At 40.9% G+C, this 20,808-nt stretch overlaps 1 protein-coding gene across 2 annotated transcripts in view; it reads left to right on the top strand.

The window, feature by feature from the left end:
* Window positions 1-19,381, top strand: part of LOC139283499 (metabotropic glutamate receptor 4-like) — a 117,948-nt gene extending 98,567 nt beyond the window's left edge. For both annotated transcript variants that reach the window (XM_070903529.1, XM_070903528.1), the window contains 4 exons: window positions 6,009-6,145; window positions 7,485-8,420; window positions 16,483-16,729; window positions 19,332-19,381. In XM_070903529.1, the coding sequence (XP_070759630.1) occupies window positions 6,009-6,145; window positions 7,485-8,420; window positions 16,483-16,729; window positions 19,332-19,381 (1,370 nt within the window). The remainder of the gene's footprint in view (window positions 1-6,008; window positions 6,146-7,484; window positions 8,421-16,482; window positions 16,730-19,331) is intronic.
* Window positions 19,382-20,808: the final 1,427 nt, after the last annotated feature.

The following is a 20,808-nucleotide window of genomic DNA, read 5'->3' as shown; positions in this document are numbered from 1 at the left end:
ACCAACAAAATCAAAATATTGACATAAAGATGACATAAAGTTAGTGCACAATCTCTAAAATATCCCAACTAGTAAAACATACAGATATTACATGAGAACCAGGTAGATAGGACATGTTTAATATCATGTGCAACAACGTGAATAAACATCTTATTTAAGTGTGTAGATTGGAATTGCATCCATATAAGTCAAATCAATGTTTTTTAAATAGATTGTTTGCACAGTGAGGACTGCACAGTGCTTTTTATAAAGTGGCTTCAAAGTTCTTAGCCTGTAAGAAGGGGCATGAAGCTCCAGTGCAGTAGATCCTTATGAGATGAATTTTGTTCTTACCAGGCAAACTGTATTAATGTTACAACACCATCTGACCTGAAGGGTTGCTTTGAGGTTACACTACACTCCATCTAATTGCATCAGCACACAGCAGTATATTGAACTTGTCCAGATACATAAAACAACCTAACTGAGAGTGGTCTTGCTAAAATGTGTATTATATTTTCAAAGACAATATTTATCTCTGCGTTGTGATATTAGTATGTTACGCACCAGTAAACACACAGCAGTCATCCCCCATTTTCTTACAAACAAATAGCAATTGCCAGAAATGTGTGTAAAAGTAGGTCATTTTTTTGTTGTTGTGATGAATCATTCTTGAGGCTGAGCCAGCAAGAATGTATTGTTACACATTTCTGTTTATTGTCAGCAGTTTCATGGACATCTGCTGAAAATAATTCACATTTCTCCCTCTGCAGAGCTGCACAGCTCTGAAGAGTCCAGTAAGACCACACCCCTGGCAAATGTATTATATGTCTTAGGTTGCATATGTAATGAAACTCAGCTGATAAAGGTCAGATGTCAAAGCGATTCTTAAAAACCAAAGGCACTCATAGTGGCCATACTTCTGGCATGCTCACAAAACCATTTATCTATGATATCTCAGTGGGCTGTCAGGGTCTCAACAGGGGACACAGTAAGCTTGCTGATGACAGATAACCTTTTAGAAAAGAAAAATCTGACAAAAGTATTTGCTTGGCTGGGAAATTTTCACTATATTCTGGGCGTATGTGTGTGCTTTCTCAAGAGCTCAAGCTGTTTATTTATTCTGCATTACCAACTTATCAAGTGCTGGCTCATTCAGTAACACCCGGAGATGAGGCCGACAAAGCAGAAGAATCAAACACCTCCAGTCCATCTTTATGCACTGCACTCACTTCCTTCTTGCTTGTTCCCACCTCTGCATTCGATGCATCTAAGAGTTGTTCAGACTTCAATAAGCCACGATTGAATGAAGCTTCCCACCAGTGTTTCATGTCTCTTGCTATCACATCAGGGAAAAGTGTTTTTGCTGTGCCGCAGACTAAAAAGCAGTGGCCTTTATGCCGTCGTTCTCACCGGGGACAGCAGTTATGGGTGTGGAATAAGTGTTTTCCATCGATGCACAGCTGCAGAATCTCTTCTCAAGGAAGTTTTCCTTGTTGTGCAATTCAAAAGGTACTAGTATAGTATAGTATATACATGTTTTTGCATAATGCAAAATGTCTGTTTTTCTTTCACCTGTATGACACTGAGCCCTGTTACTCATAAAAATCTGACTGTCGGCATCTTAGCTTGATGAGAATAGGCAACTCCAAATATAAAGCTTATTCATCATAGTGCGGTATCTACTTTTGTTACCATAAGGGAACATCCCAAAACCTGTTGTACACATACTATAAGCTGTGCAACAACAAGAAATATTGATACAGGCTTTTATTTCAAATTTTCCAGTTTTCCTAATGTATCTTATCATATTTTAATTAGGAATCTCGCTTTTTTGTGGCCCTGCTCCCATTTTAAAATGCTATTAAAGCGAGACTGTAACTTTTGAGAGAAGAAATAGCAAAATCCTCCTCTTAGAAAAGTTGAGGAGCTGAATTCAAAAGCACCCTTCAATATGGGTACTTCCTTATTTGCTCTGGTGTGACCAGAGGTGACTAATGTGAGCTAACTTTAGATATTGTTGTGTAACTGACATTACTAAGTCAGTTTGCTGACTTAATCTCTACTTCTGCTACTGTTACACCACGTGTATGTGAAAGGATAATGTCCATTTCACACAACTCTTCCTGCATTGATGTTTCACATTAAAATCCTTCCTGCGACTCCATCATCATGGTCATCCATCACGTTCCAGGACAGCTTTGAATTTATGGTAATGCTCAGGCCACGGCCAGTTGCAATTATTTCATAAATTACGCTCCTCAGTGTTTTTTACGTGTCCTTTATTTGTTCATTGCTCAAGACTTGACATTATTTTAATGACAGCGTTTATGTGAGAATTTATGGTATCCATATTCTCTCCTTTGAAGCCCCAAAACAAAAACGCATTGTCGTTATTTGAATGAACCTTTTGACAGATTGAAGCTATTTAAGCATTTTAAAAGCATGCCACTTGTATGCTTACAAGATTTAAACCCCATTTAGAGATTTATAGTACAGTTATATACTATTATTGAGCAATCATGTAAATGTCATGACGGTGACGGAGATGCAGGAAAGACACACACACACACAAACACTTGAAGTGGATCTGTGGTAAATTCTGCATGACTTGCCTGCGTACAGGTCGTTTAGAGTTAATGACCGGTGTAGAGGGCAGAGATCTGTGCTGCCATTCACCAAGGTGTCCCGGTTGTGCATCCATGCAGAACAAGCACATGTTGGATTAATGATCGTACTTGAGTAATTCTTAAGGTGTGTATGTGCGGTGGAAGAGGGAGGGGGGAGCAATACCAGTCATTAGATATTACATATAATTACAAGCACTCCATTAAGCCCAACGTTTCTTTGAGAGCACACAAAGCAATGAGCGAACGAGTAGCCTGCGGTTCACACATGTGTGACCTCAGGCTACCCTCGTCACATTAACGCACAGCACAATGCAGCGGTGGCAGAGGCCTCTGTGGAACTCATTATGCCCCTGACTAGTGAGAGGACTGTTTAGACAAGCAGTTTGTGCCACATGACAGGCCTAATTCCTCATCTGCAACTCAAACATTGGCCATACTGCCCCAAAATGCAGCACTCTATTCAGTCTTAATGAAGAGGACACACTACTGCCTCCTGTAGAATGACAGGGACCCCGGGCAGTATTTCCCCATAGTGCCTTAATGTGTCGACTAAGAAGCCAGACTTTTCTCTTACATTTGTTTTACCATAATGCATAACACTGGAGATGTGGTATGCATGCTGTGCCAGCACACCAAACCATCTGGTTGCTTCCCATGTCAAACTGTTAAATTTGTATTAAAGGGAACTACTGTATTTATTCGGCGGTCTTAACAGAAAACTGTTTGATTCTGCTTCATTAAGATAAATGAATATGAATCACGATACTTTGGTGTCAGCTGGGAAACACCTGATTGGTAAAGATGCTTTCAATGGTAATACATACAGTTTTTCTATGGAAAAATATTCAGTGAGCGCATATTGTGTTTTTGAGCTGCGCCTCCCAGAAATCACCTCCTTTTCCAACAGTCCTGGGTTCAAATTGTGGTGGTTATTGCTGCTGACAGCTGATGTAAGACAGTCTTCAATATGTAACACATTTGTGAATAACAACATTAAAGGCACAATTTATGATCAAACCAAAAGGGTCACCTTGCCACCAAAATTTAAAAACACAGGACTGAACTTGCTGTCACTCCCAAATTGATAAACAGGTCTTTTAATACAAAACCTACCTTATTATATCTTTCATCATCAGGAGTAAAACAGGCTCATATCTTGAATGTCAGTTAGTATCAGGCAAATACACACACACACACACACACACACACACGGGTCAACCTCTAATTGTAATTGCTTGCATGTGGCTTTGTCAGACTTAAATGGGTGTGTGTGTGTGTGTGTGTGTGTGTGTGTGTGTGTGTGTGTGTGTGTGTGTGTGAAAAACGAGAAGTAGTAACAGGTGTAGTATGTACACAAAGAAGCAAATTTACTGTAGCTCAAAGCCACGGTAAGCGAGCTGTCTTATTTTGAAGGTCTTAATTTGAAAAGCAAGCACGACCAAAAGACCCATAAAGCTGTGAAATATAATCAGTATCAGCAGTGTTGTGCTGGTAGTGTTGCTGCGTTATTCTCTCGAAACCACCAGTGTGGCATTCAGGGCCCATTTTCCTCTTTCAGTGACAGTGGTGTCCATGTGAGCACTTACAGGCTCGAGCACATAACCCCAACCGTGACAGTTGAAGGCATACAGCTTCAAAGTGCTCTTAAAAAGCTTAGGAAATTGGAGGAAAATAAGAAAAAAAAAAGCTTGGTACGATAGCAATCTTTGATAGAAAATATCACAGCTTACCAATAGTGTTGATGCGCTTAATATGTTGATATAAACATAATGCCTCCTGCTTCATAAAGTCACTGTAATCCTCCCGTGATCACTAACTGCTTCGTGATGTGGGCGGCATTGTCACAGAGGCAAGGCTGAGTAAAACGGTAATGCCGTAATCCAGCAGGGCTGACTCATCGAGATGTGGATTAAGGCGCTGCGTCTTCCAGCATCGAAACAAAGAGCAAGAAAGAAAACAGAAAAAAAACCAAAACTCAGCAAAAATCTATCAGCAGCAATTGGCCATGTTTACCTTTTTGTTCTTAACTGGGATGCACATTGTGTTTTGGAGGACTTAATAATAAGAGAAAGAAAAAGGCAGAGGCTTACAGCTTTCATCAGTGCTTGAAAGTGTATACGATTGGAGAAGTTGATGTGAAAAGCAATTAGACATGAAGTTCCCCCGTTCTCCCTCTAAGGGGAACCTTTCCACGTTCCACCATGATTAAACGGATCGTTGGACTGCGAGTGTGGCTCGTCTAGTTTCCATTGGGGAGCTTACTGAGGAATCTTTGGTGCGCTTTCTTTGTGACACATCATTACAGCTCGCCTTAACACGGCACACAGGAATACATTGTTATCACGATGATGAAGCAGAAAACACGTCGGGGAGACGGCGTGAGTGGTGAAAAAAGTGTGTATGAGGTCAGGAGGAGGTCAGTTGTCAACCTCTGGACCTCCTGTGGATATCCAGCTGCTCAAAGTCAGTTTGTCACTGTCCAAAGATCTTCACAAGCACAATACCCAACAGCTTCGTGGACTTTGCTCAGTAGCCAGCAAGACAAAGCTGGTTGCTAAAGGCAGCTATTCTGCATATGTGCATCTATATGTCATCTTTGAACTTTCAATGCCAACTTTTTATAATGAGTTTTTTCTACAATATTGATTAGATCTAGTCTGATAATTGGACTGAATTGCCTCTTCGTTTCACTTGATTACTTCAGATTCGGATGTTTTTTTTTGGGGGGGGGGGCGTTTTGTTTCGCTTTATCCAATCAGTGGCAATTGATGTCCTGCTGACATAATTTTCAGTCAACACTGAAGCTGTGGTTGCGGTTACTGTGAGCAGTTCACATTTTTATACGATGATTTTTTTTTTACAAAGGTAATTTTAAGAATTGATGTGTTTGCTAGTCAACTTACAACAACCTGTAATCAATCACTCAGTCAGACTTAATTTGTATAGCTCCTTTCATACAGGTGAGTGCAGTTCAAAGTGCTTCACAGATGACTGACAAGGTGATAATGAGACAGGACCAATGCACGCAGGAAAATGAAAATAATGGCAATGCAATAAAATTGCAAAAAATAGATTTAAAAGCTCTAATAACAGTAATAGAAGTGAAAGAGTGAAATAAAAACTACATTAAAGAACTAGCTAAAATATGTTAAAACACATATGATGACTGTTTATTAATGAGAAAAACACCTGACTTATTTGAATTGCTGAACAAATCAGAGATCCGGGTGGTGAAAAATAAAAAAAACCTAAATGTTTCAGAATCACAAGCATCATTTTGGTTTCTGTAATAACTGTACTAACAATGACAATACATTAGTTTGCTTTCACACATTCATGCTCGCTAAACAGAAATGAACTAAATGATGTGCACTAAATGATGATTGTTCTCTCATTAAGGCATAGCTGGCAACCCAGTGCTCTTCAATGAAAATGGAGACGCCCCTGGACGCTACGAGATCTACCAATACCAGATCAGAAACCGAACGGCCGAATACAAAATAATTGGCCACTGGACGGATCAACTCCATCTCAACGTGAGCATTTCCATTTCTATTGCATGCACACACACACACACACACACACACACACGCACATGTCTGCACAAACGGATTGACGACATTCAGCCTACAAGTGTTATGTTTATGTGAATAAAAATCCTTCTCTGAAAAGTTGTTGAAAAATGTTTTCTGCAGCTCTCCAGCTCTGCAACTATGTGTTTGCTCACCAACTCCTCCCAAACCATTTGATAGCGCTTAGTGCCATCTTCAAAGGTGTAAATATCCAGAGGGCGCTTTAAATGATTAACAGGGCGGACTGTGATGAAAAGAAAGCCATGAGAGCTTAAGGACAGACATATTTAATATCTCTCCAGACGGTATCACTGAACTCCAAAAACAATACTGCGAGCAGGGGGTGTGATGAAGTAACGGTATTATAACAGTAAATTACATAAAGGAACCAAACAAATTATGTTTTGACAAAATGAAGAGGAGGCCTTGGGCAGGCAAAAGAGAGTACAATTGAACACATGAAGCAGCTTGAGAGGAGCTTTGCCTCCTTTACCTCTTTTAACAACATGCAGGAAAAAAGAAAAAAGGCGAGGTTTTTGGTGGGCACCTACTGTAAACATGCCAGTTCTGACTCTTAAGCCGGTTGTATTTAATTAGTCTTCTTTGAGTTCTTAATTAAATGCACATTTAGAGACAAATTTACCGGCTTTGGATGAACAGCCACAATTGAATAAAATTGATAACATAACATTAAAGAGAGCAGATCCGTTTGAAATGACGAATGTAATTTATCTTTACAAGGATGCTTGTACAAGGGGAATATCCACAAAGGAGAGTAGTATCCTGAAACAGAATTTATCTCTGATTGTAGACAGCTGAGTATTGATTTTTTTTTTAACACAAAGTATTTACCAAAGCAAAAAAAAAGCAAAAAAAAAGAGAAAAAACTGTGTCAGTTCCCTGTAGAGTAAACAATAGGTCTCCCCTTTTCTCTCATGTCTTGCTCTTCAGATCATTTGACCTCCCACTGGTAGATTTTGCTGAATCTATGCTTCATTTGACCCCTAGTTTGCCCTTTCCTACCCCCCAACCAATAAATAAATAAATAAAACCAGGTAGCATGGGAGCACACAGAGTAGTACTGCAGGCCAGGTTCAAACACCCAAACAGCAACTAACCACCGTCTAGATTGTCCTTGACCTCCAGGGCTGCTGGGGATCTTTTTGGATCAATAAAGCATCACTACTTCTACATGCCACCATATGACGGGGACAGGGCAGTTAACTACAAATCTCCTCTCCTCTGTCTTTGTCTCTCTCTTTCTCTCGCTGTGTCTATTCATGTCTGTCTGTGTCCTTCGCAGGTTCGTACGATGCAGTGGCCCGGCGGTGTCCGTCAGATCCCTTCCTCAATCTGCAGTCATCCCTGTCAGCCCGGCGAGCGCAAGAAGATCGTGAAGGGCATCCCTTGCTGTTGGCACTGCGAGCGCTGCGATGGCTATCAGTACCAGGCAGACACCTACACCTGTAAGATGTGTCGGTTTGATTTGCGGCCCAACCAGAATCACACGGGCTGCGTTCCAATCCCCATTGTTAAGCTGGAGTGGAGCTCTCCGTGGGCGGTCATCCCTGTGCTCATTGCAGTCGTTGGCATCATGGCCACTGTGTTTGTCGTGGTCACATTCATCCGCTACAACGACACTCCCATCGTGAAAGCATCAGGCCGAGAGCTGAGCTATGTGCTGCTAACTGGCATCTTCCTCTGTTATGCCACAACGTTCCTGATGATTTCTACCCCCGATGTAGGAATTTGTTCCCTCCGGAGGATCTTCTTGGGTCTGGGCATGAGCATCAGTTATGCTGCCCTGCTCACCAAAACCAATCGTATTTACCGCATCTTTGAGCAGGGCACCATGTCTGTCAGTGCACCCAGGTTCATTTCTCCAGCCTCGCAGCTAGTCATCACGTTCACCCTGGCCTCGGTGCAGCTACTCGGGGTGTGCATCTGGTTTGGCGTGGATCCCTCCAAGGCCATCATTGACTATGAGGATCAGCGGACGTCTAACCCGACACTGGCTCGTGGTGTTCTCAAGTGTGACATCTCTGACCTCTCTCTGATCTGCCTGCTGGGCTACAGCATGCTTCTCATGGTCACCTGTACAGTCTACGCCATTAAAACCAGAGGAGTGCCGGAGACCTTCAATGAGGCCAAACCCATTGGTTTTACCATGTATACCACCTGCATTATTTGGCTAGCGTTCATCCCAATCTTCTTTGGCACTTCACAGTCCACAGAAAAGGTAAGCTTACAACTATTCCTGAAGTGCAATTTGTTTTTCTTTTGTCACACAGCTTTTTTTCTTTTTTTGTAAATCTTAGCAGCTACACAGAAATTCTTCTTTAATACCAAATGTATTGGCTTACCTTTTTTATTTCTATGTTTGCTCTTTGCTTATTTCTTCTTGGTTTGTTCACAAGAATGTTTGGAGTGTGCAGGTGCAGATAAAAAAAACAAACAAACAAAAACTAAATTTTAGCATTGGTGGATACAATTAAGTATCTTCTCAAGTACGGTAATGAAGTACAATTTTGTGTTACTTTATACTTCTACCATAATACATTTCAGAGATAAATGTACTTTTGACTCCACTACATTTATCTAACATCTATAGTTAATTATTAAATTTGCAGACTAATATGATTAATAAGTAAAATATGATGCACTGTTAGAGATAAAACCAGCACTTCTCACCTTTTTGGCTTGCGCCCCCTTAAAACTCAGGAATGTCTTCTTGTCTTTGGCATGGGCTGTTGTGCTTAATGAGTACTTTTACTTTGATACTTTAATTAGTGCTAAATACACATTAATACTTTACTTTCAAGTGAAAATTTGAATGCCGGACTTACTGCACACTAGTCAACTTCTTTAAACTGCAGTTCAGCAATCTTTAAATGTGTACCTCAGTCCCACCCGGCTCGCCACTGTTTTCTTATTAATATATTCCACTCTGCCTGTATTTTTTGACAAGAGCAATTTTGGAAATGAAGTTAACAGAACTCAGCAGCCAAAACAACAACTAAAAATGGGTTGTCATGTGGAAGCCTCATATTTCAAATATACTAACAACCAACGAAGTGTGGACACAGTTTTACGAGTGCATTCACTAATAACTCTGCAGGCAGCACGCAAGTCTATGACTCACATATATGTGACGGCTGTATGCCGCAGTGCATTAGAGACCCATGAGCTGTTTACACACACACAAGCTCACACTCGTATTCCCATGTCAAATCAATGTGCCTGACCTTGTGAACCGAGGACCTGGATCACATCCAGTGGGAGCACTGGGAGGCTACAGGTCAAGAGGGATCCAAAAGGGACATGGAAATGGAGGCTGGGCTTGGAACTCACATTCAGTGGAGACAGTCTGGGTACAAAGCCAAAGGGGTACAACAATGGCACAGTAGAAATGTGTAGATCCAGTTGAAAGAGGTCTTTTGGCAGTGCAACAAAAGGGGCTCAGTGGCTACAAGAGAGGACAGTGGTGAGGGAAAAGCCTCATACTGGCATGGACACTATCAGCGGTGCCAGCATGGGTCTGACAGATGCAACAAATTAATCCTTACCTCCTTCCCTTTGGGATTTAACAAAACAATGCATCAAAATGCCGGCTTGGAAAACTGGCTGTGATAGTTACCTTGGTGGAAAAACGTTCTTGAGAGACAGAGCGTGTGCATTGTGTCACGCTCAGCATCCCAAAATAATTTCTATAGTCCACAGCAGCGCTAAAAATGTGCATATGACTGCAGCCAATTGAATCACATTAATAATGCAGTATGTGACCTGCAGCACAATGACTTATTTTCATATGCTGCATGTTGTGTTCACACCACAAAGTCTAAACTACTGTGAATCTGCATATGGCTTCCTCTTACCCCATAAATCTACTGACGTTAACACTAAAACTGAGCAACAGCATCGACTTGTTGAAAACAGCGAGAGGACTGCTGAGCTCAATAGATGTTGCTTGTTATGTGTTACATTCATTGAAATATATTCAGGAAAATGTACTGAAATGTCAGCCATCATCACGCACACAGTAAAGAAAAAGCAGTCCTAGTGCAAAATCAACATAATTTTTTAATGTGAGTGTTGCACATCTTAAGTCACATGTCAACAGCAGCCATGGATATCAGCGGGTTCTTTGTTTAATCATTCCATCTCCTCTCTCTGAAGATGAAAGAGAATTAAACAATCACAGAGAGATTGAACAGCTTTTTGGAGGATGAGGTAATCCATTAGCTAGCATGGCTTTGAATAGTAAAATAGAACTGAAAAAATCTTTGAAGGGTAAGTCCTACTTTTGGTTTCTTCTTCTTCTATACAACAGATGAATTTAATTCAAAAACCCTGAAAAACTTCTCTTACCCATAAGACACTGTTTTTTTTCCCCCTCGAAATTATATTAGTCACTCATTAATTATTATTTCCTGTAGAAAACTGTACACACAATGGCTGGAAGATAGTTCCACTTTTATCATTTGGAAAACTTCTCCCATTGCCCTGAGCATTGTTAAGGTAAGACATGAGACAGAAGACAAAATGGAAATCTTGCTTCAGGGAAATGTCCTACATTTTTTTATTCTTTCCTCATTTGAGGGAGAATAATCATATTTAATACATAACCAAAAGGGCCTTCGAGTGTTGAGTTGGAAAAAAAACCTAATTTACCATGCAGCACTAAGTTATTTTGTTATTGTAGACTGCTTTTAAGAGACTCCCAAGAGTCTTCCCAAGAAAAAAAAGACAGCATTGGTCATTTCAGCAAGTCCCCAAAAACAACACATGCTTGCGTTCAAAGGAGGACGTAGTGTGAGTCATAAAAGTCCGCAGAGGGAGGAGGTCGGGTGGGTCAACAAAACGGGAGGCCGAGATTCCCATTTCCTACTGAAAGAAATTGTCGGTTTCTTTTAACCATGACCACGATTGTCCTTTAACCGAGTAGTCATCATTGTAACCAGAACAACAAAGGTCCCCTAACCTTAACAAAGTTGTCACCTTAACCCAAGCCATGAGCTTTCCCTAACCAAGTCGTGTTGTGCCCAAACCTAACCAAACCTTATCCTTAGCATTGCCGGATCATAAAACTGATGTCAACCTGGCGAGCGCTTATATGCATCGTTCTGAAGGGCTGTTAAAAATAGCATATTTTGTTAGTTAATTCTGAGAACTTGTTGGCTTTTACATTAAAGTAACCAGTTTTGCTGTGCCAGGCATCATGTAAAAACACAAAAAAAAACAAAAAAAAATCCTGTGACTGATTATCTGAGCTGTTACATAAACAATGTTCTTATTTAAGGAATTAACATGTCAAAGCAAACACACCTCATAATCATCGTACTGTAAATGACAGGCCCCACAAAGCTGCACAGCCCACGTTGACACGTCTTTCAGAGCAATTAAATGCTCCACTTCCTCCGGGTCTTGATTTACCTTATCTAGCCGCCTATGTGCTCATCACCAGTTTACAGCGGGCCTCTGCCTCAGCATTACAAGCACAGTCATTTATTTGTCATCTGCTGCCAGGATAAATGTAACGAATGCCATGGGAGGCTTTCTCTATCATTCAAACTGGGACATCTGGTCTATCTATGGAGCGTGATCACTGAGCTTTATGCTAGCTGCAGGAATAGAAGTGACACCTGCTTACCTGGAGAAACAGTCTAAATCAGCGGGTGTCTCAAAGACAGAGGCAGGAGGAGAGGCGTCGGACAATAGCACGCTTGGGAATGATGCTTCAGCACAATGGGCTTAGTTCAAATTCAATCGGCCCACACGAAGAGGGCCCTGCCATTACAGTGCATGAATGGACTGATGAATTGAGTGGTGTTGTTTATTTCACTATGAAGTCTCCATCACACTATTGGCACTGTCAACTCGACGACAAAAAACTGCTGTTAGTGCACTAGTCAGACAAAGAGTGGGAGTTGCAGTGAGTTCAACGAGACCAGATGTCAGACAGGAGTGTGCTCGCTGCGACTGTGCCGGCTCAGTGTTCTTCCCTGCTACCTGTTAACACCACCACCACCACCACCCCCGGTCCTTTCCATTTCTCTCTTTGTCTCCTTTCAGTACAAAGATAAACAGCATTATTCACAATAATGCCCCGCAGGCCCAATAATACATAATGAAGATTGATGCTGCAGAAAAGAGCCGAGCATCATCTTGGACGTCAGAGAGCAGTTGTTGTGTTCATTAGGCCTACAGCACGGCAGTCATCTGGGGCTTTGCTGTTGACCTCCAATAATGGGTGAACAGGGGTTGAAGCTAATCAAGACCAAAAGACTGCGATCTTTATAAACGACATTCTCCCAATGAAGCTATATTATTGTGTCCCCTAAGGCTTCTATTTGTTTATTGGCTTAATTAGAGTGCAATTATAGTGAATCCTCATGCAGCAAGCCCCTCTGCTGAACATTTCCATAGCATGCTGAGAAATAACGCAGCAGCTTAATGCAGAGTGGGAATTACGCAGTTTAAATGAATTTGATAGTTTGCATCCTGAAGCAGAAGCTCTCCAGAGTCCCTGGTTAAAAAAAAGCCTCAAATTAATCTTACGTTATCAGTTACACAGAAGTTCTCACTCCGTTGTGTTGCGTTCTCTGTAGGCGGTGATTTTTTTAAACTCCTCTCATCATATATGTACGGATAGATCCTCGTTGTTTTCCTCGCATCTAGTTCAGTCATTAATGGTGCCATACGCCGCTTCTCCTGTGCCATGTTGTGCCTCAGGCGAGATCTGCTGATGGCAATGTGATGATAGGTGTGTGAAATCTACAGCAACTCGCCTTTATGAGCTCCGGTCTGTGCATGCTCAGGTCTGTGCATGCTCAGGTCTGTGCATGCTCAGGTGCACTGCAATCAGAGGAAACAAATTAATGGATTGAACACTGGAGTTGGTCTGACACTGAAAACAGGACTCCATTTGTAAGCAAACACATGGTAGCACCATGAAGCAGGACAGTTGGAGGTTTTTTTTTTGTTTTTTTTGTTTTTTTAATCCAGTAGCTCCTCGTGTTGTGCAGACAGAAAAATGCAGATTTAAAATAAGGGCTTTGCTATAATTACATATGATCATAAAAAGACTCCTGGTGGAATCGTACTGTGATAATATGGTCATAATTGTGTATTGAGGTAGACTGGTAGATTAACAGGGTTGATATGCCAGACAAGATTAGCTTATTGCAGATACATTGTAGTAGCATATATGTCAGCTGATAAATAACAGCAAATACCAAAGATGCGTTTTAGATCATTTAGAAGCAGTGTCGTTACATCGTTTTTCCACCGGAAATCTCTTTTATCTGTTTTCAACTGTAAAAAAACACGCTCAGCCTGTCTTGTTGTTATTAGTTCGAAATCTCCGATATTAATACTAGAATCAACCTCAAAAATCCAGTATTAGTCAGTCTAATTGTGCTGTTGTTTAACATGTCGTAAAGCTTACAATATTATTTTCAACCAAAGCTGAAACAAGTGGTTCATTAATAGTTTAGTCAAATGACAGAAATGAATCAGCCACTATTATTTTAACAAAAACTCCATTCATATTTGGTTTTAGCTTCTCCAATGTGAGATTTAGATCTACCTTTCTCTGCTTCATATCATTGTAAATTGGATATTTTGAGTTTTTGACAGTTGGAGATGTCAGCTTGGTCTCTGGAAGTCTTTTTCACAGTTTTCTGATGTTTTACAGACAATTAATTGACAAAATAATCTGCGGATTAATTGATGATGAAATAGCCATTAGTTGCAGCCTGTACTTTTTGAAGTTGGAATTGGAAATGTACTTGAACGTGAACTAATTTTGCATACATTTCTATCATATTGTGATGTATATATTGAAGTATTTTTTTAAATATCTTGATACTAATTTCAGCTCTATCCCCCGAGCCCTGTTTTAAATTCTGGTTAATTAACTCCAGTTTTACTGTATGTACTAATTGACCGCAAGGACGGCTTTGAAGAGAGCTATTCTTGGTTGAAAGGCAGCTGAACTTTTTGTCTGTTTATGTGAGTAACAGCTTGGGTACAACAGTCCGTCCCTGAGGCAGCAGTGAACCGAGCCCAGAGCAGTTCACTGGTTAACACTCCCTACAGCTGGGAGGGGACCACTGCAGCTGTCCCTCTATCATACAGCCTCCATTCTTCCATTGTTCTCTCCAGCCAGCGGTCCCACATGGAACCAGGACTGGCTGAGATGAGATGCAGCCAGTCTGGAGGGGAAGCGCCGCGGAGAGTCACAAATAATAAAAACAAACAAGATATTCAAGCAGAGGTCACATCTGGGGAGCTAAATGTTACTCTGCTTTGATGAAAAACCAACAGAGATGTACGGGGGGGGGGTCACTCAGTAGCCGATGAACACTCACCCAGGCAAGAAGAGATACTTATATTAATATTAATATTAATAGCTTGAATGAGAGCCTGTTGTAGTTGAGCCTTATATCATGAGCACACGTTAAGATCATATATTGAAGACTTCAGTCAACAGTGGTTTAATTACAGTTATGAATCAGTCCTCATGGCAGCCTAAGAACGATGATGCACTCTGCACTTTTTTCATCCTGCAGCCGCTCGTTTCCTCTGAGATTCAGATCACTCTCGCCCACAGCAGTGTTTTATGTTGAAAATCTGCCTGTCCCACCCTACAGAGAATATAAGACACATGTGAGGTAGCCCTTATGGATTTTTTTTTCTAATCTAAAGAAATATTTCGGTTACTCAACTGTTTTGTAAACCACCTTTAGAAGACGAGAACTGAAAGTATGCCTTATTAAAAGCCTTTAAAAGTAAAAGGCAAACAAAAACGGCATCCGCTTGAGGCAGTGTGGGAACCTAAAGTGGAAAAACATGTAGTGATAGTTTTCCCATAGCAAGAGATACAGACCAGATGCTGGAACGTCAGGCTTCAGAGCAGGATTTAATTTGTTGCTTACTGATCTTTTGGATTATGGGTGGCAATTTTAGTTAAATGTTTCTGACATATGAGAGATGCATTCATTTCCAAACTTGGATGAATACTGTGCTGTTTGCTAAAGGACAATGCATTTATCTGCATGGTACAGCCCAGTAATAACAGCCTTTCATATTCTCATAGAAGAATTGGTTCCCTGAGATGATGATGTTGCCAGCTCCTGCCCACGTTAGAGTAAATATACGGTCTCCTGCATCCGCAACATCGTGTTGTAGCCCTCAAAGTCCTTATATCTGAAATGGACTCTGAGTAGGGGACACATGACAAGAGGTGGAGCCCTCGGCCTCAACCATTATTGTCATGTACAGGTACAGAAATAGATACCATGTACATTATCACTTTCTTGCTCGATGGTTGAGCACACAGTGACCTAAAGTCCTGTGGAGCAGTTTTTCCCTCTTGCATGTGACGTGAACTTGGCTCATTTCTGTAATAACAAGGTAGCAAAGAGTAGAAGCAAAAACACTGAGTTTCAGAGAACTTGAGTGTTCTTTCAGAGGTGGTAGCGCAAATAAAAAGCCTAATGTGTGTTTTAATATCCGAATGTTTGACCTTTTTTTGGGGTTGTACCTGCACCAACACCTTCCCTTCTCAGTCTACAAAAGGTAGAGACCTCCTGCTGTAGAGAACGCCATACTGTTTGGATGCATTCAAGTCTGCAGTATCATTTAATTGTTACTTCAGTAACAACTTACAAGTTTAATTTCTCTCAGATGGCCAGTGAAGCAGTCACAACGTAGTACGATGTACAGAAATTACACCAGCTTTCCTTCTTCTTCAATGCCTCCCTGACTCATTAATTTGCTGCAGCTTTGGAAACAATTAAAATGGAATGAATGAGTGTGATACTCAGAGTTACCCTCCCCTATGATTCAGAGGATTTGACCATGTGTAAAATTTTTCACGAGCTTGTTTCTTTTTTACGGGCCCGCTTGTTATGAGTCAGAATGGGATCCAATCGACTGGCGTTATCAAATCTGCGTTCAGGTTGACGTGATGGCCATATTAAAACTAGTATGGCAGAAAATTAAACAAACAAGGTGGCCTTGGCTGGTTTGGCATGCGCACCGTAAAAGTAGATGACACGCTGATTTAAAACAAGTTTTATAACATCATTTGCATCATATAGTTCGGAAGCCTCTATTGGACTCAGTAGAAACTACTTCAACAACAGCTTGGCCAACAAACGGGTCATTGGATGCTCTAATTAGAATGATACACAGCAGATGTCACTTGTACTGTACAGGCCTCTGCCCATGTAGAAAAATCTGTACAATCCAGTGCAAAAGAAACAGTTTGTGTTGTGCATGTTTGGTGTTTGCAGATGTACATCCAAACAACCACGCTGACCATCTCTGTGAGCCTCAGCGCCTCGGTGTCCCTTGGGTTGCTCTACATGCCGAAGGTCTACGTTGTTCTCTTCCACCCCGAGCAGAATGTGCCGAAGCGCACACGCAGCCTCAAGGCCGTGGTTACCGCCGCCACCATGTCCAACAAGTTCAACCCCAAGGCTGGACTCAGACCCAACGGAGAGGCCAAGACGGAGCTGTGCGAAAGCCTCGAATCACAAAGTAAGTACATACTGTAGGTGATAATGAGGAAGAACATACTCTTTTTTTATGTTTTGTCCTTCAGTGTCTGTAAATCAAACAAATTGATGCAGAGATAGGAAGCAGAGTAAAAAATAATTACTTATCAACAGATGTGTAGCATTATTTAACACTTCATTGAGTTCAGTAAATTTGCCGCTGTTGTTCATTTGGAAAGGGGGTGTTGGTATTGTTTGCGAGTCAGAAGGATGCACCATTACAGGATTCTCAATTATGTCGGGGAGGGGGGGGTTACAGTTGTCAACACAGAACATATCCTGCAGTTCAACAGTGTAACTACAATTCTACTTCAGTAAAACCTTGTGGGAAACATTTATTTTATTTTTTCTCTATTGTCATTTTGATTTTCATCATTATTTCATTGAAGTCAGTGGCTGCACGTGAAATTTGACATGTTGACATATTTAAGGTACCTTCCCTCTTTGACTCACTGAGCTGCACAGTCAATTCATCTAGTGATTACTTTCTTGATTAATCAACCGTTTTGTTCATAACATTTCAGAAGACATTGAAAAATGCCCATTGTACTTTCCCAGAGCTTTAGGTGACCTACTCAAATAGCTTGTTTCTATTTGACCAACAGTGAAAACCAGTTAACTATCATACATGACAAAGAAAAGCAACAAATCCTCACATTCAAGCAGCTTAAACCAGCAGCCAGTATTTGGCATTTTGGAAAAAGCGACTAGTCAGTGAATCAATAATCAAAATAGTTGCCTTATCATTTTGTGTAGATCAACTAATCAATGAATCGACTGATTCTTTCAGCTATGGTTTAATCCCATTTTGTTTCATTCCTAGAAAATTAAATGATTACTTCAAAGTAAAAGGCTGTAAAAATCCAAATGGGAAAAAATACTATATTTTAATTTAGTTTAAGAATTTAAAACAAGTCATAAATTACTTTAAATACCAATGAAAGTACTCGTAATAACTTAAACTACTTAAAACCCCTGGTTTAAATCATTTATGAGGCCAAATATCAGCTGGATCTGCTGTTTTATGTGATGTAAATTTAATATCTTTAAGGGACCAGTTTTTAAGAATTAGCGTCGAGGTTGAACTCCGCTAGATGACACTACGGACTTCTCTAGAATCAGTGTTTGGTTTGTCCGTTCTGGGCTGCTGTAGAAACATGGCGGGCTCCATGGAAGAGGACCTGCTCCTCATGTAGATATGGCGGGCTCATTCTAAACTATCGAAAACACAACAAGTCTTTGTTTCAGGTGGTTATACACTAATTAAAACATAATCATGACTATTATATTCAAATTCTTCATAAAGATCTCCCTAAATCCTACACACTGGTCCTTAAGCTTTGGACAAAACACTGGATTTCAAGAGCTCACCTTGGACACTGGGAAAATTAGATTTTTTTTACTGTTTAGTAACATGTTATAGATTTAAACAATGAATTGACATTGGCTGCAGTCAGAGTTTAAACACATTGTAAATAATCAAGGAGCATCTGACTCTCCTTTCTGAAGCAGGTGAGTCTCTCAGCGTGCGCCTCCTCCTAATCTCAATACCAATAAAAGTGCTTGGCGCTACTGTATCAGTGACACACCCTGGATTTATACAAGTGGAGTAAATAATGACTTCAGCAATCGAGTCAGCAGAAATTACTCATGTGCCGTCCATAACGCTCTTCCTCGTCTTGCCTCTGGCAGGCAGAGGTTTGAATCGGTCAAGTCTGCCACCAGAGATACATTCCCTCCGTCTGGCCTTCATTAACAAGGAGTCGAGCCCATTGTCACACGCTTTCGAGCTTTGTGTACTCCTTACTTTTAATACCAACAGTCGTGAGGAATGTTTCCCTTCATAGAAGAATAAAAGAGCTGACATTTTATTTACTGTTAACACAGAAACCTGAAATCAATATGAATTGCAGTAACAATGGCGTACTGTGTTGAGGCCCATCAGAATAGCTACATGTAAACACACAGTGCAACATTAATTCCAATCTTGCTTTATGTTTCTGTGGAGGGTTAATAGGGCCTTTTGTTACAATAAGTGGAGAGAAGGCAAAGACGCAGAATTGATAGCCAGCAGCAATTTATCCTGATGGGGTTACCGTTTACAGGGGCTGTACAGTGCATGGCTATTTGAATAAGCGCCATTTGTCATTGTCATCGCCACTGTGGATATATGGCTTGATGAAATTGAAAAATTCCTGCCTGGGCCAGCTCCCACAACTGCCGAGATCTGGTGGTGATATGTCAGGATTTATCTGCTCCACCTCAGCGAATCAGCTAACACAGTCTGGGGAGACAACTGGAAAGTTGAGGCCTGATAGCTGAAGGAAAAGAAGGTGGAGGGAGGGGGCAGTGGGCTTTACTGAAACCCCCCATCTGGTGTAGGTAATACAGGCATATATTGAGGGCAACAATACAGCAAACAGTGAATTATTGGCATTTATGCTACACTGCAGCAACTAAACAGCAAGTGAAAATTAATTTTCAGCCATTATTTGACGTTTCATTGTACACTTGTCTTCCTCATCTCATACATTACAATAGTTTACCTTTGACTCTAAATCTTCCCTTTCATTCTTCTCTTTCAGATTTCCCAACAAAGCAAACCTATATCAGCTACAGCAACCATGCAATCTAAGGGACAAAGTTTCTTATCATAATTCAGGATTTCCACCCTGATGGAGGAAAACATGCGGTGGAATTTCACACGGCCGGCAAAATAAAAATATTTAAAAAACGGATGTGTCGTTGTTTGGGTGGAGATGACAGAAGCGTTGCCCAAAGACGTGACATGGCGAGGAGAGACCACAGGGGCGGACGAAACAGGGGACCAGAACAGATAACAGTACAATTGTAATGTTTCATCTTCTGTCTGCCTCACAAGAATACACACAGAAAAAAAAAAAAAGAAAAATGAAAAATACTTGCATGGCAGAGGCCTGGAGACTGACGGATGGAGCTTTCCTTTTGAGTGTTTACATTTCAGCTATGCCCTCTATCAAAGACCTCTCTGTCATCTTGAGCAGCGCTGACTGAAACTGAACTAAAATCAAGAAGATGTTCAGGTGTTGTCAATGTCGTCTGCTCAGTTTTGCAAACTATAATTAATCTTAAAACCCTCACGGCATCGCAAGGGATTAATCAACACCAAAAAGGCATGAAAACATGGTCCATGGATTTCTAAGAGCGGGTTTTTATTTCTCAATGTATCTCATAAGTCAAATGACTGGAAATGGTGATCACCTCAACAATGCAGCAGATCTGTACCAGACTCCATGTAGTTTTTTTTCTCCCTCTTCCAGGTTTCCACCAAGTTAGTAAGAATGACTACACGTGTAAGATGGTCTGTGCCGATTTTGAGCATGCCAGTTTCAACATCCTGTGTTGTGTTGTTAAAAAAAGAAAACAAAAAAAAAACAAGAAAAATAAAAAATAATATCTTTGGAATGCGTTAAACTCTGTTGCAGCGTTGTTAACAATTGTTTGGGCCTGAGCCTATTGTACGTTAAAAACTGTTCTCAAATGGTGAAGGTCTAGTGAGTGATTATTTATCTGTGCTTAAGTGAGGCCATGATTTGTATTACCAGCTAGCCTAAGGCTGCCACTGCCCTCCGCATACCTGTATGTGCTTTGAAACGGTGGCTCGTGGTTAGAATAAACAGTGTTTTAGCCAGGAGATCTTACTGTGAGCTGTCATCCAGGATGACCCTCCCATCACTGCCACCAGCTATTCTCTTGGTCACACGTAGTGTAAGGGTAAAGCTTAGCTGTACAGGTCCATTAGGAGGCGAATTAAGATGAAGTATGCCCTTGAGAGGATTGTGCAATATGTCCTAAAGGTGATATCCATAATGGACCAGCTATTGAGAAAATTCATTACTATACATGTCCTCCTCAGGCACTCTCGTGATAAGGAAGGAGGTGTCAGGAAGTTGTAAAGCTTTTCAATAAATGAAAATCTAATTGCAAAAGTATACAATATCTCTATCAATCACCCTCAGCTCGCTGAACAGATTAATAGTTGGCTTCGTGCAGTATAAAAGCCCTCTAATGTCTTGGGGAAAA

This window comes from Enoplosus armatus, chromosome 3, assembly GCF_043641665.1.
Source record: "Enoplosus armatus isolate fEnoArm2 chromosome 3, fEnoArm2.hap1, whole genome shotgun sequence".
NCBI classification, from domain to species: Eukaryota; Metazoa; Chordata; class Actinopteri; order Centrarchiformes; family Enoplosidae; genus Enoplosus; species Enoplosus armatus.
Note: the sequence above shows the minus strand (reverse complement) of the source record. Positions and strands in the feature narration are given on the sequence as shown.